Genomic DNA, 25829 nt, shown 5'->3' with positions numbered 1-25829 from the left:
CATTGTAAGTGCCTCACTGTAACCTCCATTTTTCCTTTTTTTCTTTTTCTTTTTTTTTTAAAGAAAAGGAGAGACGAGTTGAAAATAGTTTTTGTGGTAATCAACATTATGCCACAAATGCTGTCAATTGCCTTTAACTTCTAATGAACCCGGAATATTCCTTTAAGCTCAATCAACATTTTAAAAATAGGGAAAATCTGGGTTACATTGAGGCACTTACAATGAAACTGAATGGGGCCAATCTGTAAATGTTAAAATACTCACAGTTTCAAAAGTATAGCCACAAGATGTAAATAATATGATATTACTGTGACAAAATTGCTTGTTTACCTTTTCTGTGTAAAGTTATATACAGTTTACTACTTGGTTGCCATGATCATATAACATTAAACATAAATGACTGTAAAAATGATTTAAACAACTTTGCAGCTCTATTAATACACAGGTGTTAACAGAAGAATTAATGTAAAATTACAAGCTTCACATTTCTGCCTTTAAATATCGGTTTTACCGATTAATCAGTGCCGATAGTTGCTTTTTGAAACTATCTGTTATCGGCCAAAATCTATGCCGATAGTTACCGATAGTTTTTTATTATTCCTTTGTGGACGGAGCTGTTTTGATTCGATAATCAAGTGTTTTAAATTGAAGCGAGGGCATGCAAAGAAATATGTGACTACGTGGAAGCGTGCCCTATCAGCACATACATTGTGTCTCCAACTTCATATCTTATGAAAAATAATAAACCTTATTCCTCATTAAACCTCATCTGGTGAATAGTCTATATAGGCGATAAAAAGATTAATTTGGTAAATACTTCAAAACAGAGCATTTTAACATAGCACAGTCTCTGTCATTTCAAAATAAGAGTCCCTTGTGTGTTTTGGGCTTGTTTAGAGTTAAAAGTCCAGCATAATGCACCAAATTATCATTGGGATTTTGGTTGGACAATAAAATGAATCTGGGATTTTATCCATGCTGGACTCTTGTAGCCTCTGTCTGTGCCCCAAGGGCGGAGCTATGGTGGGGGGCACCATGGCAGGCTTCGGGCCACCATGGCCCGAAGCCTGCCCACCCAATTGGACACCCCACTCGCAATTGCCGTTTTGGTCATTTTTTGTCTTGGTTACAATTTCCCCTCCATTTTTGTCTCCACGTGCCTCCGCTTTCTACATCAACAACCACTTTATGTGATTTTTGGAGCTTCAAAGGTCTGGTCTCCATTCACTTGCATTGTAAGGATCTACAGAGCTGAAATATTCTTCTAAATGTCTTTGTGTTCAGCAGAAGAAAGAAAGTCACACACATCAGTTATGGCATGAATTTCCATTTTTGGGTGAACTATCCCTTTTACAGTTAGTGGGCTGTACCATCTGAGCGGGGGTGTTGTGTGTTCCACCATCGGCCGCTTGAGTCAAATTCTTCAGCTCAAACAAAAATAGGCTGCGACTGCTGTCATATCCTGAATTAGACATGGCCGCGACCGGAGTTCTCCCCTTCATCAGGGGAGTAGACTTGAGTGGGAATGACTTTAAGGTAAGCGTTCTGCATCAGGACCGCTATATCTACGGAGTATTCTTAGTGAACTGTCAATAAATATTTCACTCATGCGAGGAGAAGGTGAAGTAGGGTGGTTAGTTTGTCAGCGCAGGTTGAGATGGTGTTGAGCTAGCAGTGCTAGCGGGTTAGCAGAGCGGAACACTGGGCGTTAGCTCGCGAGTTGTCAAAATATGGTGCGGTCAATCAAGCGACGGGGAGAGGAAATTAATAGAAGTTTGTTAGCGGCCACTTTGTAATGCTTGTTGTGAGGTTTTTAGTGTCGGTAAAAGAACTGCGTTGTTAGCACAGTGTCTCTCAACGCATGCAAGTTAGGAAGGAGCTTCTTTTAGCCACGACTGAGTAAACTATAAGAATTCCCACATGTTTAGACACAATATGGAAATGGAGAGGAGGGATTTGTTACAGAAGTCTTTCACTTGGTATGAGTCACTTTGGCCTTTCTAGCTGACAAGTACTTGGGTAAATCTTTTTCTTATCTAAACCCACTTCAGTCAGATCTACTCATCTTTAAAATGCATATCACCCTGCTTGTGTGAGAACATGGAGCTTTCTGCTTCACACTCATCTTGTTGTCATAGCAAACACACACCCCATAATCTCCAAGGCGTTTTTGTTTCTCGTTGGGAAGGGAAGTGACATCATTGTACCAAGTTTAGCTTGGTGTTGCTCATAATTCAGATTTGAGACTAAATTACATCACTGTAGCAGACTCTATCTGTAAATACATGACTCGCAATCAGAATTAAAACTCAGTCAAATGCATGCTAATTTCTAGCTGTAGTCCTGCAGTTTATCTTCTGTGTTTTTAAATAGGGGGGCTATTTTCCTGAGCATGTCAAGTCTATGACCAGCTTGCGATGGCTCAAGCTGAACAGAACCGGGCTTTGCTATCTTCCAGAGGAATTGGCCTCCTTACAGAAACTGGTGATGAATTTTTGTCTATTATAACTGTCTAAGCCACAGTTTAGTATTTTACATACATTGTCAAATTACTGATGTTCTGTCCGGGGTCTTTTTTTACTCTCCCTCTTTTACATCAAATCAGGAACATTTGTCAGTGAGTCACAACAACCTCACAACCCTGCATGGAGAATTGTCAAGTCTTCCCAACCTGAGGGTAAATATGATCAACAGTTTTGTGAAATACATCACATACTTATATGTAGCTATTTTCATACAGTGACAAGAAAAATTATGTGAACCCTTTGAAATTAGCTGGTTTTCTGCATTTATTGGTCATAAAATGTGATCTCATCTTCATCAATGTCACAAGTATAGACAAACACAATGTGCTTGAGCTAACAACACACAAACAATTATAACTATGTCTTTATTGAACACATCCCATTAAACATTCACAGTGCTGTGGAAAAGGTAAGTGAACTCTTGGATAACCTCAACAAAGTGTTTCCGGTAGCTGCTGATTAGACCTGCACAACGTTCAGAGGGACTTTTGGACCATTCTTTCTTACAGAACTGCTTCAGCTTAGCCATATTCTTAAGACCCAGGTATACTTAGATTTTGCGTGTTCCGGATCAGATCGTGCCTGCAATTTGTGTCGCACATACTGTGCGCGGAGGTATCCGCAAAGTATACTTTGGCCTTTAGGATGTCTGGTGTGAACGGCTCTCTTGGGGGACTTTCCACAGCATCTTTTTTTCCAGCCAAGTTTCATCGGTCCACAATTTTCCCAGTAGCATTGTGGAAATGTCAAGGTGGTCTTAGGCAAACTTCAGGCGCACTGCAAGGTTTTTGTTGGCAAGCAGCGGCTTCCTTCGTAGTGTCCTGCCATGGACACCATGCCTGTTTAATGTTTTTCGTATAGTAGACTCATGAACAGAGATGTTAACCTGTTTCAGTGATTCCTTCAAGTCTTCAGCTGTCACTCTAGGGTTGTTTTTTTACCTCATTGAGCATTCTGCTGTGTGCCCATTGAGTCATCTTGGCTGGACAGCCACTTCTAAGGAGAGTAGCCACAGTACTACAACATTTATAAACGATTTGACTAACTGTGGACAGATGAATATCTAAGCTCTTAGAAATAACTTTGTAACCCTTTCCAGCTTTATGCAAAGCAACCATTCTTGATCGTAGGTCTTCTGAGGTCTCTTGTTTGTGAGGTATGGTCCATGTCAGCAGATGCTTCTTGTAAATAGCAAACTCAAAATGTTTGAGTTCTTTTTTTATAAGTCAAACTAGCTCTAACCCACACCTCCAATCTCGTTTCATTAATTGGATGCCAGGTGTGCCAACTCCTGACTCTAATCAGCTTTTGTTGACATCATTAGCCTTGGGGTTCACACACTTTTTCCAACCTACACTGTGAATGTTTGAATGATGTATTCAAAATGTACAAGAACAATGCAATACTTTGTGTGTTATTAGTTAAAACAGATTGTGTTTGTTTATTATTGTAACTTAGATGAAGATCAACCCAAATTTTAAGACAAATTTATACACAAATGCAGGTCATTCCAAAGGGTTTACATACTTTTTCTTGCCACTGTATGTTGTGAAAAGTGTGTAATATGTCCTTGTCGTTTTGCCGTAGGCAGTTGTGGCTAGAGCAAACAACCTAAAAAACTCTGGAGTTCCTGATGACATTTTTCAGCTGGACGATCTTTCTGTGCTGGTATGTAGAGAATTACTCTTCTCTTTTGGTAGTCTAAATGTTTATCTCTCTTTTGAAAGGATGGGTTATATTTCTTAGTTAAGTGCAAAATTACAGGCATAGTTGAATTTTACATAAACTGTTATGTTTCTTCCTTGGAAAATCTTATTTATTCTTATTGGAGCTATTTTAATATGACAAACACTGGACTATGTGCCATTAAAATGGTTAAAGAGACATGTTCAAGGACCCATGTTTACATGTAATTCCCTCTGCTCTCCAGGACCTGAGCTACAACCAACTAACTGAGATTCCAAGGGACTTGGAGAACTCCAGGAACATGTTGGTCTTAAACCTCAGTCACAATAGGTACTGTCTGTTTGTTTTGAGCGTAGGGTTGGACACGATTACATAAGTGACAGCAGTGATTGATCATGACAACACAATTATTGCATGTTTTTTTTTTTTTTTTTTTTTTTTTTTTTTTTTTGTAACAGTGGCATTTTGGGTGGTATCTTGTGGGTCAATAACAGCTAGATGAAGCACTGTTGATGGAATGGAATGTAACTGAACACAGGGCTCTTGAGATGTGCTGCTATTTTTAACTTGACACTTACACTGGTGGCCAAAAGTTTGGAATAATATACAGTTTTTGCAGTTTTGGAAGGAAATTGGTACTTTAATTCACGAAGTGGCATTCAATTGATCACAGAGTATAGTCAGGACATTACTGATGAAAAAAAAACAGCACCGTCACTATTTCATAAAAAGTTATTTTTGATCAAATCTAGACAGACCCCATTTCCAGCAGCCATCACTCCAACACCTTATCCATGAGTAATCATGCTAAATTGCTAATTTGGTGCTAGAAAATCACTTGAAATTACATCAAACACAGTTGAAAGCTAATTGGTTCATTAAAGGAAGCTTAACATTGTCTTTGTGTTTGTTTTTGAGTTTCCCCGGTATGCAATAGACTGGCATGTCTTAAGGTCAATATTAGGTCAAACATGGCAAAAAAGAAACAGCTTTGAAACTCATTAGTCAATCATTGTTTTGAGGAATGAAGGCTATACAATTCTTGAAATTGCCAAAAACTGAAGGTTACATACAAAAGTGTACACTACAGTCTTCAAAGACAAAGGACAACTGGCTCTAACAAGGACAGAAAGAGATGTGGAAGGCCCAGATGTACAACTAAACAAGAGGATAAGTACATCAGAGTCTCTTGTTTGAGAAATAGACACCTCACATGTCCTCAGCTGACAGCTTCATTGAATTCTACTCGCTCAACACCAGTTTCATGTACAACAGTAAAGAGAAGACTCAGGGGTGCAGGCCTTATCGGAAGAATTGCAAAGAATAGGTTAGAGTGGGCAAAGAAACAGACATTGAACAACAGATAATTGGAAAAGAGTGTTATGGATCTTAACCCCATTGAGCTTTTGGGGATCAGCTAGACTGTAATGTGCGTGAGAAGTGCCCGACGAGACAGCCACATCTATGGCAAGTGCTACAGGAAGTGTGGGGTGAAATGTCACCTGAGTATCTGGACAAACTGACAGCTAGAATGTCAAGGATCTGCAAAGCTGTCATTGCTGCACATGGAGGATTTTTTGATGAGAACTCTGTAGTAGTTTAAGAAGTTCTGAATTTTTTTTATTTTTTTTTTTTAATTGTAATAATAATGTTTCACGTTATTAATGTCCTGACTATACATTGTGATCAGTTGAATGCCACTTTGGTGAATAAAAGTACCAATTTCTTTCCATAAGAGCAAAATCTGTACATTATTCCAAACTTTTGGCCGCCAGTGTAAGTGTCTTTACATGTACACCAATACAAAATAACTACCCAAAATCAGCTTATTTAAAAAAAAAAAAAAAATCCAGAATGCATGAAAACTGCATTTACGTGAGACTTATCCGATTATTCTCTGCTTTTCATGTAAAAACTTAGTCATGCACACAACACTTGTGCACATTGGTTAGTGTGTCGATTGGTTTTTGCTTAAACTTGTGTGACCATATTGTGGTTGTCCAAAAAGAGGACATATTTAACATTAATTGTAAGATTAATACATGTAAAAATGGCCATAAAATATAAAAATAAATACAAAAATGAACTAAACTTCACACTTTTCAGTTCTCCTGCTGTGCCCAGGTGTATTACAATCTCTCCTTTGGCTGAGGTTTTGTGCTTGTTACATAATATTTAGTATGGATAGTATATGAATAGAGATGCATGGCTTCGTTCTCCCCTCACATGGCCTCACTTGTTTTCTTGTTCATTGTATTTTCTGACTTTTTTGCCATTGACACGCAAGTGGCAGCTTTACAGGTCACATACAGAGGTTGCACAACAAATATCTGACAGACTGAGTTGTAAAATTTCAATCATGGTCTACTTTTATCCATCATATTAGTTTAAATTTCCCTCATACATAGTATATTTGATGTCTCGATATAGACAACATTTCCAGTTAAAAATGACATTGCGTGGCAAGCGCAAGTCTGGTGAAACAGGTATTCTATTTAATAATTCGCAGAGTTGGGGAAAGTACTTTTAAGTGTTCTTGTGTTACTGATGTTTTTTTGGATGAGAGCGGCAGAGCATGTGTGGTGATCTCTTTCGTATCGCTAGCCAACAGACACAAAAAATAGCACAGACTGAATTGAACTCTATTGCCACATACTACACCAAGTACTGTGATGTATCTATGAAGTACTCCACCAAAATGTACATCCCAAGGTTATTTTATTTTTATTTATTTTTTTATCATAACTGTTGCCAGTGAATTTCTGTGAAGATATGTGTAATCTGATACAGTTCTCTCCTGTTTATTCTTTCCCACAGCATTGATAACATACCAAATCAGCTGTTCATTAACCTCACCGATCTGCTCTACTTGGACCTTAGTAACAATAATTTGGACAGTCTGCCTCCACAGATGAGACGCTTGGTCCATTTGCAGACCCTAATACTCAATAATAATCCACTTATGCATGCACAACTGAGGTAAGACAGTAAGGTAATTTATACCTCAAGATTCATTAACTTTCCTCCTGATATAGTGGCGTACATTCAATTCAGATGATATCTTGTTATTGGCATTGAGCCAATAAACCCTGTCTTAAATCTGTTAATTTCTTTTTCCCCTCTTGCAACAGGCAGTTACCTGCTATGGTGGCACTTCAAACCCTTCATTTAAGGAACACACAGCGTACCCAGAATAATATGCCGACAAGTTTAGAGGGTCTCGCCAATCTAGCAGGTGGAGATCTAGAGGGTTCTCTGCACATCGAGAGTTCTCTCGGTCAAACAGTAAAAGCTTTTATTGGTGGCTGTAATTATTGTTTAATTGAAAAGTAATCAGTGATCATCATCTTGTACGTTTCTGTGTAGACGTGGACCTGTCCTGCAATGATCTGGCTCGGATGCCAGAGTGCTTGTATTCCCTGCCAAATCTAAAACGGCTCAATCTGAGCAGCAATCAGATAACAGAGCTATCATTGTGTATAGACCAGTGGACCAAGCTCGAAACTCTCAACCTTTCTAGGAACCAGCTCACATCCCTGCCTGTAAGTATTGGCACTTAGAGTGAAAAAGACTAACATAGCAGCTGGCCCTAAAAGTTCTTTTGTGCACCATATGAGATAATACTTCATCACATTAGTAGTTTTGCCAATGTTACAATTATGGATTGAGATAATCTTGATGCTAATCTAGCTAGTCTTCATTCTCATTTGATTAATGTGATGTCTAGTCTGCCATTTGCAAGCTGTCCAAATTGAAGAAGCTGTATGTGAACTCAAACAAGCTTGATTTTGATGGACTTCCCTCTGGTGTGGGAAAATTGTCCAACCTGGTAGAATTCATGGCCGCAAATAATAATTTGGAGCTTGTTCCAGAGGGACTGTGCAGGTGAGAATCCACATGCTTGGTGGTTACACATTTAATATAAGACTGACTTAATGTATGTTATATCTAATGTTAAAGGAATAGTTCACCCAAAAATAAAAATTCCCTCATGCCATCCTAGATGTGTATGACTTTCTTTCTTCTGCTGAACACAAATGAAGGTTTTTAGAAGAATATTTCAGCTCTGTAGGTCCATACAATGCAAGTTTATGGTGGGCAGACCTTTGAATGTTCAAAAAGCACATAAATGCACATAAATGTAATCCATACAACTCCATTGGTTAAATCTATATCTTCAGATGCGATATGATAGGTGTGGATGAGAGTCCTTTTTTACTATAAATCTCCACTTTCAAACAGCCCTCCTAAGCACTCTTTTCTCCTAAGAGTTCTTTTGGTTTTGGTGATTCACATTCTTTGTGCAAATCGCCACCTACTTTGCAGGAATCTATAGTAAAAACGGACTTAAATATTGATATGTTTCTCAACAACATCTAGCATATTGCTTATGAAAATTTAGATTTAACCACTGGAGTCGTATGGATTACTTGTATGCTACCTTTATGTGCTTTTTGAGCTTCAAAGTTTTGGACCCTGTTGACTTGTATTTTATGGAACTACAGAGCTAAAATATTCTTCTAAAAATCTTTGTGTTCTGCAGAAGAAATAAAGTCATCTGGGGTGGCATGAGGGTGAGTAAATGATGAGACAATTTGCATTCTTGGATGAACTATTCTTTTAATGTTTGGCCTTTGTTTTCCTCAGGTGTGGGAAATTGAAGAAGCTGGTCTTGAACAAGAACCGGCTGGTGACATTACCAGAGGCCATCCATTTCCTGACTGAATTGGAAGTAAGAACTGGTCATGGAATAAACCTTATTGGGAAGAGCATTAACTATTGCTTATTTATTATTTGAATGCAACCTGTTAATTTTTCAGGTGGAAAGTAGAAGCACATTTGAATAGGTTGTTGTAAGCTCTCCTTTTGAAAAGCTTCTAAGAAGAGTAGAAGTATGTGGCTTTATTGGCTGTTCAGTTATTTATATACTGTAATGAGATGATGCTGTGATGTTTTGCCCTTAGGTTTTGGATGTTCGTGAGAATCCAAATCTGGTCATGCCCCCTAAACCAGTAGACAGGACAGCTGAGTGGTACAACATAGACTTCTCCTTGCAGAACCAGCTACGGTTGGCTGGTGCATCCCCGGCCACTGTGGCAGCAGCCGGTGGAGGTAGAATATATGAAATATATTATATTTGTTGTTACCATTGGTATTATGGGCATTGGCGGTCTGTGAGGAAATTTTCTTGGGAGGCAAATACGTAAATCAGTATTAAAAGATCAAACCAATAAAAGATTGCAGTGGATTTAAATATAAATCTTTCTGCTGGTAATTGTGTTCCCGTGCACCAATGATCTCCTCTCCCTGATAACTTCAGAGAGTCTTGGTAACTACAAATGTGTTATAATCTTTCCGATCACCAACCCAACACTTGTCAATTCAGTAAACAAGTCGAACAAATCGCACAGTTCCATTTAGAGACTACGATTAATGCAAACATTTGTAAATGAATAGTGCCAAATTCCTTATACAATAAAATCTACAGTACTCACCAAATACAGGATGTGCAGAGGAACTCAATCTTCCACTGCTTCATTGAGTCGAATTTATATATGATCCTGTTGTTCAGTGTTTTATGTGTTTTAGATGCTCCAATAACGTTTATTTTATTGGCAAATTTTACACGTCACGTTTACCACAAGCAGATTTAATGACGGATTAATGGGATACTGAAAGCTGATTGGCTTGAATGGTTACATTTGATAATGCGGAAGGACAAACATTTTATTTTGCATCCATTTTGCATTTTTTCACTACATTTTTGATGGAAGCAGATGACGTTGCATCATTTGAATATCCATTTTGATTGTTCCGTTTACTAACGACGAGGCTTTATGCCATCAGCCTCCTGGCATTCATACCAGTTCATACAGTGATTAAAACACACATGCAACTGTGCATGAAAGAAAAAATAAAAGAGAATATTTATTATATATATATTTTGAATTTAAGGCATCTGAGTTATACATCTGAGTAGGTTAATTAATGAAACAACTGATTATTTGATCACTTTTATTGTTGCGTTCATTTTGAAAACATTTTTGAGGTGGCTCGACCTCCTTTGCCTCCTCTGAAGAGCCGCGACTGATTGAGCTCTCACACCATCACCAATGCAAGCTAATGACTTTTAAACATTTGTTAAATTTACCTGAAAATATGACATTGTAAAGCAGCTCAAAGTGAAGCATTAATCTTTTTATGTTATACAGGAAATAGCCCAAGAGACCATATGGCCAGGAAAATGAGGCTGAGGAGACGGAAGGACTCGTCTCAGGATGATGATCAGGCTAAACAGGTGCTGAAGGGAATGTCAGACGTGGCTCAGGAGAAGAACAAATCTATTGCGGTAAGAGAACAGCAGAGTTTTACTGTGAATCCATTCTTGAATCTATTTACCTGGTCCAGTGAAGATGAAGTTATTAGTACATTTCCAATAATCTCTTGCATTCATGTGTCTCTTGTCTTTCAGGAGAATGGTGACTTGAAATACTCTGACCTGAAAACCAAGCGCTGGGACAAAAACCTGGAGAAACCTCAGCTGGATTACTCTGAGTTCTTTATGGAGGATGTGGGGCAGATTCCAGGTGTTACAGTTTGGCAGATAGAGAACTTTGTGCCGATGCAGGTGGACGAGGCCTTCCATGGAAAGTTCTATGAGGCTGACTGTTACATTGTTCTTAAGGTCAGCCCTGTGAATTTTGTTAATTTTCACTGATGAATATTCTTTTGATATCGTTCATTTGCCCAAATGATATAGTGAATGGAAAAATAATCCCATAGACTTGCATTGAAAATGGGCCACACACCTATCTAGTGACCAGCATTTCATAGAGATTTTAGGTATGGCTCTTTTGACTCAGGGAATTAAACATCCGCCTAGAAACCACTTTTCATTTTATTTTATTTTTTATACTTTTTATCCCCTTTTCGCCCAATTTGGAATGCCTAATGTCCACTACTTAGTAGGTCCTCATGGTGGCGCAGTTACTCACCTCAATCCGGGTGGTGGAGGATCAAGTCTCAGTTGCCTCCGCTTCTGAGACCGCCAATCCACGCATCTTCTCACGTGGCTCATTGTGCACACCGCTGAGACTCCGCATGTGGAGGCTCATGCTACTCCGTGATCTATGCACAACTTACCAATTGCCCCATTGGGAGCAAGAACCACTAATCGTGACTCTACGCTCCCTAGTAACAGGGCCAATTTGGTTGCTTAGGAGACCTGGCTGGAGTCACTCAGCACACCCTGGATTCGAACTCGTGACTCCAGGGGTGGTAGTCAGTGTCAATACTCGCTGAGCTACCCAGGCCCCTAGAAACCACTTTTGGTAACCACCAATAATACCCAAGTAGCGCCCTAGAAAGCGATAAATGGATCAGGAAATACTGGAACGTAGTCAGTCCAACTACAACATCATGGCAGCTATGATTTGTGCAGACAGGCACCATTCACATTGAGAAAATTTAAAAATCTATTTTTATTTATTTATTTTTCTCAATAGCCTTAATAAGTCCTTTCTCTAAATTACTATGTTTGCTTCCAGTATGTAGCCCTTCTTCCATGTAATGCCTTATAAGTTCCATATTTTTTTACAGACTTTCTTGGATGACAATGGAGCCTTGAACTGGCACATCTATTACTGGATCGGGCAGGAAGCTACCCTTGATAAGAAAGCAGGCTCTGCCATCCATGCTGTCAATCTTCGTAATTATTTGGGTGCTGATGGCAGGACGATCAGAGAGGAGATGGGAGACGAAAGCGAAGAATTCCTTGCGGTCAGTAAAATAAACAACATTTACCAGCACAATATGCCTTGTAAGGTCAGTTAAACCTGCCGCATTATAATAGATGTCTAGCTAAATTTTTTCTGTACTGTGTCATTTTAGGTGTTTGACAATGCAATCTCTTACATTGAGGGTGGTACCGTCAGTGGATTTTTCACAGTAGAGGACACGCAATACCCGACCAGGTGCCCCACCAAAAACAACATGCAGGACAATCTTTTAAGCTCGTCCCTGATCTGACTCACTCTAATCTTGTTTGTTATATGTTTTGGGCAGGCTGTACAGGGTGTATGGAAAAAAGAACATCAGATTAGAATCTGTGCCTGTGAAAGGATCATCGCTTGACCCACGGTGAGTTCACCTGCTCTGCTCTATTACATATTTAGAAAGGAGTGGTCACATGTTTTACCCCCGATTCCTTTTCTCTTTGTAGATATGTCTTTTTGCTGGACGCTGGTCTTGAAATATTTGTTTGGAGAGGAGGCAATGCAACTCTTGGTGCTACTACCAAATCAAGGTAGCTTACAAATAACTCAGCTCTATGTTTGCCCCCCACCCCCATGGTTCAAATTTGTAATAGTGTGTCATTTACAGGTTATTTGCTGAAAAGATCAACAAAAATGAGCGAAAAAGCAAAGCAGAGATCACAACGTTGATGCAGAATCACGAACCTCCAGAATTCTGGGAAATTCTTGGGGGACAGCCAGAGGAAATCAAGAAGCATGTCCCAGATGACTTTACTCCTATTCGACCCAAGCTCTACAAGGTCAGGGAACATTGTGTATGATTTGTTTGAAGTTGAAGAATGAAGTTGTGCATTTGTTCTAAAAACCAGTAGTGTAAAATATATTGTACTTTTTTGATTTGTTAGGTTGGCTTGGGTTTGGGATACCTTGAACTTCCTCAGATCAACTACAAACTCTCCGTTGAGCACAAAGATAAGCTCAAACTTGATGTGGTTCCAGAGCAGAGACTGGTAATGCCAAGTTTAGACTTGGATTTTTTTGTTTTGTTTTGGTGAACAATTGTCTTATTGAATAATCAGTTCAAAACAAAGTACATACCCCCCCCACAACTTTTTCTTTGTTGGGTTGCTTTTACACTAGCACATTTGGTGCACACCCAGGGTCGAATGACGTCAAAGTTCAGTTTGTTTGGATAATGTGAATGCTTTTTTCCAAAGTCAAGAGCGCACCCACGAAACGCAACCGTGTCTGCTTGAAAGGTATTCTGGGGTACAGTTTATGCGAACTCTGGGGTGGTAAGCTGGTGAAATGAACACAATATAATTCGCATCTTAGCAGGCTTGCGATCACAATTATTGTGGTATAATGCATTTCTCATACCTGCTTGTCTCCAAAAAATCCCCTTCAGAGAGCAGCTCACATTCGTGGGCTCATGGCAGACAAACGCTAATATTCATCACATCATTGCACTTTCAGTGCATCCGTGGGAGACAAACACGTGTCGTTCTGTGCATGGCAAATTTTCGTGGTAAATCCAAACGGACTAACTTTAAAGACCCATACACGCTTGCAGCGACTTCCAGCAACAAAGCGACCTCATCTCATTCATTTTCAATGAGAGGTGGTGACTTCTAGCTACACGAGCGACAGCAACCTCTGGTGACTAGATGTGGATGTGGCAAGCAAAACGACAAAGTTGAGAAAAGTTTAACTTGATAACTTTAACTTTCGGGAGCAACAACCAATAGGAGGGAAGAGTGTGTGTTCAGTGGAGCTCATGTCATCCGTCTCCTTTGAGATAAAGGAGTTGAGTGCTGGCAAGACAGAGCAGCGTTTTAATGTTTCTGTAAGCGATTTCACTGTTCTATGATTTGTTTGTAACAACATACATGGATATAATAAAAAATGAAGGGTGGGAAAGAAACTGTTGGCAGTCTGAGTGAGTTTGATTCGTACATTGATAGATCGTTCATCTTTTATTAATGATACGATGCAATGAGCACTACTTCATTTCATAAAAGCACTCTCTCCTGCAGAATGTGCATTTTAGGGACAAGAAAACCGATTCATTGTCAAATTAGAAATAAATCTTAGTTTTACCGACAGTACATATCATCTGTGATCATATTTTCAAAAGACATGGCCAGACGTGCAGTCCACCAATAACGTTAGAGTGACAGCAGTAAGAATGCCCACCAGCGACTTTATAGTATAGAGACTAGCGACATCAAGTGATAAAGTCGCTGCATGTTTGTACGGGGCTTAATACATTTCACTTAACACAGTGATGCTGACGTCTTCTTGAGTTGTTACCTAGTTACAGTGGTAAACAGCTGCCGCTTGTACTCACGTTGATGATGTAATCGGACCGTGGTTCGGACCCAAATAATATGATGTGAACAGAGACCAACGGGGGTAGCAGGAGGGGGAGGAAATGATCTCTGGTTTGGCCCAAGCAAACAAACCAAGTGTGAAAGCACCCTTAAAGGACTTTCTTCTATCCTAGCTTAATATGCTGAGACAACTTTAAGTAAGCCATTCAGAGGTTAATTTTCACAAAAACTTTAAACACTGTGTCTCTGTGGCGCTATAAAAATTCCTGTGTTTGTTTTGAGAGACTCGCCCCATTAACGTTAATCAACCAGTGGTGTGAGTTGGTGGCGGGACTATCTGATTGTTTGAACAACTGCAGGCGAGGGACATAATCAGAAAGCTGTTTTGAAAACATTTATTTTTGTAAATTCTGTTCGGTGGCGCTAGTGTCGCAGAAATTACATCAAAATTATCAGTGGTAGCAGTAAGGAAATATAAACATTGTGAGGAAAAATCTGAAAACATTTAGATCAGGAAAAAAAACACCAGTGGGAAATAAATAATTTTACATTATAATGTTGAATGTTAATTCGATTTTTTTTTTTTTTTTATATGGATTAGTCATTGTAATTGAATGTACTAAATTGTGTTTGTGTTTTATTTATTTTAGGTACAAGGTCTCTTGGACACTAAAGGTGTCTACATCTTAGATTGCTGGTCTGACGTCTTCATCTGGATTGGCCGCAAGTCCCCACGTCTTGTTAGGGCAGCTGCATTGAAACTGGGCCAAGAGGTGTGCAGTATGCTCCATCGACCAAAACACGCCGTGGTCATCCGTAATCTGGAGGGCACTGAGTGCCAGGTAAAAATGTTAGACCTCAATTTACAATTAACCTTTTAAATGGCATGATGCCCTCTGCTCTAATTTCACCTTTTGATGTTGCACTCAACAGGTCTTCAAATCCAAGTTCAAGAACTGGGATGACGTGTTGAAGGTGGACTATACAAGGAATGCAGAGAGTGTGAAGCAAAATGAGGGCTTGTCTGGAAAGGTGAAGAAGGATGCAGAGCAGAAGGACCAGATGAAAGCTGATCTAACAGCTCTGTTTCTGCCTAGACAGCCACCCATGCCCCTCACAGAGGTGAGGTCTCAGCTGTCAGCATTACAGCTAATTAATTACATCTTTTAATTAGTGGTGCCTATGGCAAGCATCACTATTACTGTTGCTCATACTCGGGGTTAAGTTCAAATAAACTTGGGCACGTAACTCTTCCCGCACCATTTGATACCTCATAAGAATATTAATGATATGATGCCTCAAATTGCCTCAAGGCTTGTTGAGGAGAGGTGCTATCTAGAAGTGTTTCTAAACAATCTGACTTGGACCACTAAACAGCCACTGAGAAAACATAAGCGACTGTGTAGAAATGCCATAAAAATCACTTCCAGTCACTCACAATTTAATCAGAACCTAGTTTCTACACTGCACAAGTACCACCAGTATTTTGTAATGCACGTCATGAGGGCCTTGTAATGTTTTTAAATGGTCAGATCTTCATGTTTGAATTGATCTGCTTACCCTCTTTAGAAAGATGATTCTGAATCTTTGATTCTATGCTGTAAATTCATCCATTGTGTCTTTTTGGATTTGTCGTAATTCTGATAGGCGGAGCAGATGATGGAGGAGTGGAATGAGGACTTGGATGGCATGGAGGGATTTGTTCTGGAGGGGAAGAAGTTTGCCCGTTTGCCAGAGGAGGAGTTCGGTCACTTTCACACTCAGGACTGCTATGTATTTCTGTGCAGGTTGGTCAAGGCCCTTTACTATTTCCATTTATACTTCTGTAACATATGTTCTGATGGAATGGTTGCATCTGTCTCAGGTACTGGGTGCCTGTGGAATATGAGGATGATCAAGAGAAAGACAAAGTGAAAGCAGAAGGAGGAGAGGATGAAGAAAAACAGACTGAGGAAGACTTCCAGTGTGTGGTTTACTTCTGGCAAGGCCGTGAGGCTTCCAACATGGGCTGGCTGACCTTCACTTTCAGCTTGCAGAAGAAGTTTGAGAGCTTGTTCCCAGGCAAACTAGAGGTACTGCATACTTGGAGTTAATGTGATGTATCTCATTTTCATTTAATTGCAGTGATGTATGTTGCCTTAACCCTTTAAGCTCAGATGGGCCCCTGCCGGCAAGCCCGCTGAGATTTTTCTTTTTTTTTTAATCAAAATATTAATAACTACAGTCTTGACCAACACAAAATAGGTATCGTTTTAAAGCTTAGAAGCTGTACTTTACAATGCATGTAGGCAGTATGACCAAAACTGAACAAGTGCTCCATTTTTAGAATGTATTAATAATTTTGCACTGCACATTTTATTGTAATCGTTAAAAATATCAAACAGCCATGTGTCCTATGTCATTAGAAAGCACTCAATGAGTAGAATGCAACCAGCCTATTTGTTTTACTCAAAGACAAAAATATAGTGAATACATAGCTAAGTACTTGTATTTTACAGCTTGTATTTGACATACAGTTGAAGTCAGAAGTTTACATACACTTAGGTTGAAATCATTAAAACTAATTTTTTAATCACTCCACAGATTTCATATTAGCAAACTATTGTTTTGGCAAGTCGTTTAGGACATCTACTTTGTGCATGATGAGTAATTTTTCCAACAATTGTTTACAGACAGATTGTTTCACTTTTAATTGACTATATCACAATTCCAGTGGGTCAGAAGTTTACATACACTATGTTAACTGTGCCTTTAAGCAGCTTGGAAAATTCCAGAAAATGATTTCAAGCCTTTAGACAATTATCTTCTGATAGGAGGTGTACTGAATTGGAGGTGTACCTGTGGATGTATTTTAAAGCTTACTTTCAAACTCAGTGCCTCTTTGCTTGACATAATGGGAAAATCAAAAGAAATCAGCCAAGACCTCAGAAAATAAATTGTGGACATCCACATGTCTGGTTCATCCTTGGGAGCAATTTCCAAATGCCTGAAGGTACCAAGTTCATCTGTACAAACAATAGTATGCAAGTATAAACACCATGGGACCATACAGCCATCATACCGCTCAGGAAGGAGAAGCATTCTGTCTCCTAGAGATGAACGTAATTTGGTGCAAAAAGTGCAAATCAGTCCCAGAACAACAGCAAAGGACCTTGTGAAGATGCTGGAGGAAACAGGTAGACAAGTATCTATAGCCACAGTGAAACAAGTCCTATATAGACATAACCTGAAAGGCTGCTCAGCAAGAAAGAAGCCACTGCTCCTAAACTGCCATAAAAAAGCCAGACTACAGTTTGCAAGTGCACAATAAGACAAAGATCTTACTCTTTGGAGAAATGTCCTCATTGTCTGATGAAACAAAAATTTAACTGTTTGGCCATAATGACCATTGTTATGTTTGGAAGAAAAAGGGTGAGGCTTGCAAGCCGAAGAACACCATCCCAACCGTGAAGCATGGGGGTGGCAGCATCATGTCGTGGGGGTGCTTTGCTGCAGGAGGGACTGGTGCACTTCACAAAATAGATGGCATCATGAGGAAAGAAAATTATGTGGATATATTGAAGCAGCATCTCAAGACATCAGCCAGGAAGTTAAAGCTCGTTTGCAAATGGGTCTTCCAAATGGACAATGACCCCAAGCATTCCTCAAGTTGTGGCAAAATGGCTTAAGGACAACAAAGTCAAGGTATTGGAGTGGCCATCACAAAGCCCTGACCTCAATCTGATAGAAAATTTGTGGGCAGAACTGAAAAAGCGTTTGTGAGCAAGGAGGCCAACAAACCTGTCTCAGTTACACCAGTTCTGTCTGGAGGAATGGGCCAAAATTCCAGCAACTTATTGCGAGAAGCTTGTGGAAGGCTACACAAAATGTCTGACCCAAGTTAAACAATTTAAAGGCAATGCTACCAAATACTAACAAAGTGTATGTAAACTTCTGATCCACTGGGAATCTGATGAAAGAAATAAAAGCTGAAATAAATAATTCTCTCTACTATTATCCTGACATTTCACATTCTTAAAATAAAGTAGTGATCTTAACTGGCCTAAGACAGGCAATATTTTCTACGATTAATTGTGAAAAACTGAGTTTAAATGTTTTTGGCTAAGGTGTATGTAAACTTCTGACTTCAACTGTACATGTTACATGTAAACTGGTGTTACAAATATGCCGCGTTTTCGTCTATAACTTTACGAAAAGTAAACGGAACATAAAATATCACATACCATTACTTAGAGGAGGGGATTCTTTAAAATGAGCCCACACATAACATAATTGGATGGACAGATCATTAGATAATTCACGTGAAGCACAATGTGTACACAGCACATAATGTGCTATATGGCTAAAAACATGTTAGCTTTCCTGGATTCAATCACTTCATCGGAAATGATGTAGTATGTTCTCCAGCATCATGGAACGTTAAACCAATCGTATTTGGATTTAGATCGCTGCAACCAGAGGTGGAAGTCATCCAAATATGGGCAGAGAGGATAGTTCACTCTAATTATACTAATTATACTCTAATTTGGCCACCAGGAGATGGCACCAAGTACATGACACGGACTCAATGATGGCTCAAATGACACAGAATGGAACTGAATGATATCTCGTTACTCATGCCTGCATGTTTTATTCATTGCTGTGTAATTTGTTCTTATGTACATTTATTGTTTTATTTGTTTGGAGAGGCTTTTGTACACTAGGATAAATTATTTTTGTAATGCTATAACTTTTCATTGCTTTATCATATCAACACAAAATTTTACTCTGTTACAGGTGACATGATTGGGAACAAAGTTTTTCATAGTAACCTTATTTACACCCTGAGATATGTAATGTCAAATCAGAAAAGAAAAGTACATTTTTGGGATCTTTTTTTTTTTATTTTTTATTTTTTTATTGCAGAGAGTCTCAGAATTTATCATAATCTATATCATTAAAAAAAAAAAAAACGTAAAAGTTTTCTTTAAAATGATACCAAACAATTGACCCTCGTTTTTTTTTTTTTTTTTTTTTTTTTTTGGTTGAGTTTTAAACCTTGAATTTTGGTAATGCCACTGAAACAGGAGATCTTTAAAAACACCCTCAGAGCTTAAAGGGTTAATTATGTAATCATCATATGTATCTATGTAATTTGTCATAAATGTGACATTATTATACTTGTAAATCACAACATTAATTAATTAATTAATTTCTTAATGTTGAACTGATAAATAGTGTCTCGTTTAGTTTATAGACAGTCCTGGATGCATTTCTATTACTTTTGTTTTTTTTTAAAGAAAAGGACGGACGAGTCAATAATTTTTTGTGGTAATCAACATTATGCCACAAATGATGTCGAAATTAGCTTAACTTGTATTGAATCTGGAGTATTCCTTTAAATGTTGTCATCTATTTGTTCCAGGTTGTGAGAATGACCCAGCAACAGGAGAACCTCAAGTTCTTGTCACACTTTAAGAGGAAGTTCATCATCCACAAAGGCAAGAGGAAGCTAAAGGTGGACAGTGTGCAACCAAGCTTATACCACATCAGGACGAATGGAAGTGCACTGTGCACCAGGTAACAATGCCTAGATGGTATTTTTTCAACTTAATGGCAAAAATGTACAAGTTATAACTCTCTTTATTTTGTTTTAGGACTATTCAAATAGCCACTGATTCCAGTAACCTCAACTCTGAATTCTGCTTCATATTGAAGGTAAAGTGATAGTGTGTACTCAAATAAGCCATCAAATAATAAGTGAAACAAAATTTATACTTGCTATTATTCATCAGCTGTGAATCACTTAACATTATGTTCATTTGTTTAGGTGCCATTTGAAAGTACAGATAACCAGGGAATAGTGTACACGTGGGTTGGCAGAGCAGCAGACCCAGATGAAGCTAAACTGTCAGAGGACATCATGAACACCATGTTTGATGAGTCATACAGCAAACAGGTATGGTACATACTCTTTTGCCAAAATTAAGTTCTGTGAGCTTTATATGAAGCCTATTTGTAATACTGAACATTTTTTTTCTCCTTTATTCAGGTGATAAATGAAGGGGAGGAGCCAGAAAATTTCTTCTGGGTTGGCATTGGCTCACAGAAGCCTTACGATGAAGATGCAGAGTACATGAAATATGCCAGACTGTTTAGGTAAGGATTTAGTTTCAGAAAAACAACTTTTATTTTGTCTCTCTATCTGTTATTGTTGCATGTGAAGATAATAGATCTGTCCTCTTATGTAAGGTGTTCTAATGAGAAAGGTTACTTTGCTGTATCGGAGAAATGCTCTGACTTCTGTCAAGATGACCTGGCCGATGATGATATCATGCTTCTGGACAATGGAAAAGAGGTAGAGCTTTGTGCTTACAGCCAAACACAATATCATGCCAGTGAGTTTGTTACTGAGGTTCTTTACCTTGATTTCCAGGTTTACATGTGGGTTGGCACACAGACAAGCCAAGTGGAGATCAAACTGAGCCTGAAGGCTTGTCAGGTAATAATTGACAGACTGAAGGACAGTTTTATTAAACATCAACACCGTGGCATTTCCTGTACATGCTTAACATTGTTTTACCCTTTAATTAGGTCTATATTCAACACATGAGGTCTAAGGATTCAGAGCACCCAAGAAAACTGCGCCTGGTGCGCAAAGGCAACGAGCCTCACTGTTTTACACGTTGTTTCCATGCCTGGAGCACCTTCAAGACTGCACCTGCATAAACTAGCCTTGCACCTCACAGATTCTGTCTGAATGCAACACATCCACATGCATTAGAGTTCAGAAAACTACATCTCTCATAACAGACCCTCCATTATCACTGTGCACTGCGACTCTTTGTAAAGCTCACAAATATAATTGCTAATCTTAAACCTTTACGTGTAGGTTTAAAATCAGAGTTTAAAGGAATAGTGCACCCAAAAATGAAAATTCTGCAGCCTGATCTGTCACCCTCATGTCATTCCAAACACAACAAAACCAACCCATAGTCACTATTCATTTTCATATAGTCTTTTTTTCCATACAATTAAAGCGAATGATGACTCCGGCATTCATTATACCTAACATCTCCTTTTGTGTTCCATGAAAGAAAGAATTTTAATTTTTAGGTGAACTATCCATTTTAATGATACAGCATTTAGGTAAGCCTTACCTTGTAAGATAAAAATGCTGTATTCTTTAAGGGATGGTTTTAGGAAGAACATATCTGTTCTAAGGGAGAGTTTATATATATATATGTGTGTGTTTTTTCTTTTTAACCATCTGGCTGCACAAGTGTTGTGAATTGTTATATCTCTTTACAATCTTCTTTGCATATGTTATTTTAAAGAAGACTCCTAATATAATTTGTTTGAGCAAAACTTGCTTATGCACTAGACGCATATCATAACTATTGACTGCAAAGACTTTCAGCTATTGAAAGCACAACACCCATGTAAATGTTTCAGATTTCATCTAAAAAAATATCTGAATTGGTGCCACTCACATCAGATTTGTTAGTTGCCTTTGAATGTCTGTTTCATTGCTTTACCTTTGGGATGTTGACTCTGATGCCAACGCTGATGGAATAGAGAATTGCACAGTCTTTGTGGGATGTTCTTTGATAATTACATGCCCTTAAACTACCCAACACGTCCAAGTCTGGGCTGATCTGTAATTGTAATGAATGGCAATCCAGTAGTAATAATACAACAGTGCACCCTATGATTTGTTATAGAGACTTCACATGCATTTTCTATAGGTTTTTGGTTTAGCGGGGCTTATGTCTGCTATAAAGCTGGCACTGTTTTATCAAAATGTTTATAGTCCCCTGTGTGTGAACTACATAGTTTTTTTGAATACTGAATTTTTGTTGATCTTGGATAGGGAAATTTGTTTAGCAAAGGAAAGAAATGTTGTTTTAATTATGCTAGTCCCATTTCTTATGGCTATCATAAAAGGGATTGATAGAGGTGAATAATACATATTCGCAGTTTATAGTGAGCTGCCTTTTTCCGTTTCTTTTTGTCATAGCAGCTTTTTTGTCTGCATATATAAATGTGTTTCTATGTGGACAAATATTTTCTGCCACCGATTTCACCTGCAGATGCTCTATTTATGTATTTTGTATTGAATAAAGTTTCATTGCACCGCTGTATGATTACATGGGAGTATTTTTTTAATTGCACTCAAACTATTTTCTTTTGTTTTATTATTATTATTTTTTGTGGTATATCCTGAGTGTCTCAGGAGAACTGTGAAAGCAAAAGCATTTGAACCTAATTTTAATGTATCTACTAATAGGTTGTGCAGTCAGTGTAGGGTATTTTAGCAATATGCTGATTTTGGTAAAGGAATCAATTTCAGGCTCGGCTCCTGGTCTAAGATGTATGGTGGGTCAAATATTTGGGGGGCCAAACTCATGGTTTTGTGGAGCTAAGCTTTATCTCACCATAGAGGTTTATAGGTTTGCAAGATGGAATTTGGCAACAGTAAAGCCTGAGCCAAATCATTGAAATATTCATTTTTAATTGTGTTAAATGATTTTCATTTTCAGTCACTATCAAAAGAATGTATTATGCATACTAAACATTTTGTACACCAGTGATCATGCAAAATAATCTTTTAAATTATTACATTACTAAATATATTACTGTTATAAAGTATTTAGTGTAAACGCTCAAATTACACCTTTTCAGAGATTGTGAACAATGTAAAGGTGACATAAACAAGTTTAGGGCACTTTAGTTACAGCACAAGCCTAAATTTAAAGGGATAGTTCACGCAAAAAGGAAAATTCACTCATCATTTACTCACCCTTGAGTCATCCCAGATGTGCATTACTTTCTTCTGCTAAACAAAAATAATTTTTAGAAGAATATCTCAGCTCTGTAGGTCCTTACAATGCAAGTGAATGGTGGCCAGAACTTTTAAGGTCCAAAAAGCATATAAAGACAGCATACAAGTAATCCATACGACTCCATTGGTTAAATCTATATCTTCAGAAGTGATTTAATAGGTGTGGGTGAGAAACAGATAAATATTTAAGTCTTATTTTTTTTTTTTTTTTTACTATAAATTCTCCTCTCTGCCCAGTGGGTGGCAATATGAACAAAGAATCTGAATCACCAAAAACAAAAATGTAAGAGCATAAAGTCAATGTTAAAGTGAATATAATAAAAAAGGACTTAAATATTGATTTGTTTCTCACTCACACCTATTATATTGCTGTTCTGAAAATATGGATTAAACCGCAGGAGTCTTATGGATTATTTTATGCTGCCTTTATGTGCTTTTTGGACCTTCAAAGTTCTGGCCACCATTTACTTGCATTGAATAGACCAACAGAGCTGAGATATTCTTCTAAAAATCTTGTTTGTGTTCAGCAAAAGAAAGTCAGTCATACACTGAGATGTCATGAGGGTGAGTAAATGATCAGAGAAAATTTTCATTTTGAGTGAACTATCCCTTTAAGTATATAATTATAATTCTTTAAGTAATACTGTACCCTCCTATGTATTGGAACAGTAAAGACAAAATTGTTCTTTTTGCTGTACACTCAAGGCATCTGTAAATTTGATTAAAAGATGAAAATGAGGCAAAAGTACAGAATTTCACCTTTTTTTTTTTCTGGCTGTTTCAATACATACAATTGTGGCCAAAATATTGGCACCCTTGGTAAATATGAGCAAAGAAGTCTGTGAAAAAAAAAATCTGCATTGTTTATTTTGATCTTTCATTCAAAACAATCACAAAAATCTAACTTTTAATTGAAGTAAAACAATTGAAATAGGAAATTATTAAATAAATATTTTTTTCCAAAACGCATTGGCCATAATTATTGGCACCCTTTTATTCAATACTTTTTGCAACCTCCCTTTGCCAATATAACAGCTCTGAGTCTTCTCCTGTAATGCCTAATGAGGTTGGAGAACACCTGGCAAGGGATCTGAGACCATTCATCCATACAGAATCTCTCCAGATCCTTCAAATTCAGATCTCTATGTTGGTGAACTCTCCTCTTCAGTTCACCCCACAGGTTTTCTATGAGGTTCAGGTCAGGGGAGTGGGATGGCCATGGCAGAACCTTGATTTTGTGGTCAGTGAACCATTTTTGTGTTGATTTTGATGTTTGTTTTGGATCACTGTCCTGCTGAAAGATCCAACCAGGGCCCACTGTAAGCTTTCTGGCAGAGGCAGTCAGGTTTTGATTTTTTTATAAGTTGATATTTGATTTCTATATTTGAGTCTGTGATGCTATTTATCCGAACAAGATGTCCAGAACCCCTGGCAGAAAAACAGCCCCACAACATTAAAGATCCAGCTCCACATTTAACCGTGGGCATTGGGCACTTCTTCATCTCTGTGTGCGCCAAAACCATCTCTAGTGTTTGCTGCCAAAAAGCTTTTTTTTGTTTGTTTGTTTGTTTCATCTGACCACATAACCCGGTTGCATTTGAAGTTCTAGTAGTGTTGCAAACTGAAGATGCTTGAGTTTGTTGTTGGATGAGAGCAGAAGCTTTTTTCTTGAAATCCTCTCAAAACAATTTGTTGTGATGTAGGTGAAGTCTGATTGTAGTTTTGGAGACTTTCTGACCCCAAGACCCAACTAATTTCTGCAATTCTCCAGGTGTGATCCTTGGAGATTCTTTGGCCACTTCAACCATCCTCCTCACTGTGCATGGAGACAATATAGACACATGTCCTCTTCCAGGCCGATTTGACTCCAGTTGGTTGGAACTTGTTAATTATTGCCCTGATAGTGGAAATGGGTGTTTTCAATGCTTTAGCTATTTTCTTATAGCCATTTCCCATTTTGTGAAGCTCAACAACCTTTTGCCGCACATCAGAACTATACTTTTTAGTCTAACCCACTGTGATTGATGATTAACGGAATTTGGCCTGTGTGTTACCTCATATTTATACCCCTGTGAAACAAGAAGTCATGGCTGAACAATTTCATGTTCCTTGTCACCCAGGTTACTAAAAAATGTAAAATATGAATGGGAATATACTTAAGATATATTTTACTCATAAGAATTTCTAGGGATGCCAATAATTGTGGCCAACGTGTTTTGGAGAAAAATATTTATTTAATAATGAGATATTTCCCCTCTTTCAACTGTTTTACTTCAATTAAAGGTTAGATTTTTGTGATTGTTTTGAATGAAAGATCAAAATAAACAATGCAGATTTTTTTTCACAGCCTTCTTTGCTCATATTTACCAAGGGTGCCAATATTTTTGGCCACCATGTATATGTTTTACCAACTAAAAATTACAGCACTATTTGAGTTCCAGCCCCCCATTTAATGTGAGCATAAGTATTGGGATAATTAGCTGATCAGGTGTTTCCTGTTGCATTAACTTGTTCAAACATAAAATAGTAGGGAATGTGTAGTCTCAGTTCTATCTTTTGATTTTGCTTTTGGGGTCTGCATTTGGTGTCAGTAGACATAAGCAAGCGCAACAGAATGTGAAAGAAAAGCAAGTGATAGGGATGCTAAACGAAAAGTGGAACTCAGAACTATAGTACAAAAGTTGGGAATAGCCAAATCAACAGTCTT

The 25829-nt window shown here is 38.2% G+C and overlaps 1 protein-coding gene across 1 annotated transcript; it reads left to right on the top strand.

The window, feature by feature from the left end:
* The first annotated feature begins 1419 nt into the window (after positions 1-1419).
* flii (FLII actin remodeling protein) lies at positions 1420-22418 on the top strand. The gene is made up of 30 exons (XM_051716408.1): positions 1420-1536; positions 2374-2484; positions 2606-2677; positions 4113-4193; positions 4456-4541; positions 7029-7190; positions 7343-7446; positions 7578-7753; positions 7939-8096; positions 8859-8943; positions 9176-9323; positions 10424-10560; positions 10684-10896; positions 11811-11990; positions 12102-12184; positions 12276-12350; positions 12433-12516; positions 12594-12765; positions 12871-12975; positions 14949-15140; positions 15232-15420; positions 15946-16085; positions 16163-16370; positions 19703-19857; positions 19935-19995; positions 20108-20236; positions 20330-20436; positions 20530-20635; positions 20714-20779; positions 20872-22418. Exons 1-30 carry the CDS (start codon positions 1474-1476, stop codon positions 21004-21006), a joined length of 3783 nt encoding a protein of 1260 aa, XP_051572368.1. The 5' UTR covers positions 1420-1473; the 3' UTR covers positions 21007-22418.
* Positions 22419-25829: the final 3411 nt, after the last annotated feature.

Source organism: Myxocyprinus asiaticus, chromosome 14 (assembly GCF_019703515.2).
Source record: "Myxocyprinus asiaticus isolate MX2 ecotype Aquarium Trade chromosome 14, UBuf_Myxa_2, whole genome shotgun sequence".
Taxonomy (NCBI): Eukaryota; Metazoa; Chordata; class Actinopteri; order Cypriniformes; family Catostomidae; genus Myxocyprinus; species Myxocyprinus asiaticus.
Note: the sequence above shows the minus strand (reverse complement) of the source record. Positions and strands in the feature narration are given on the sequence as shown.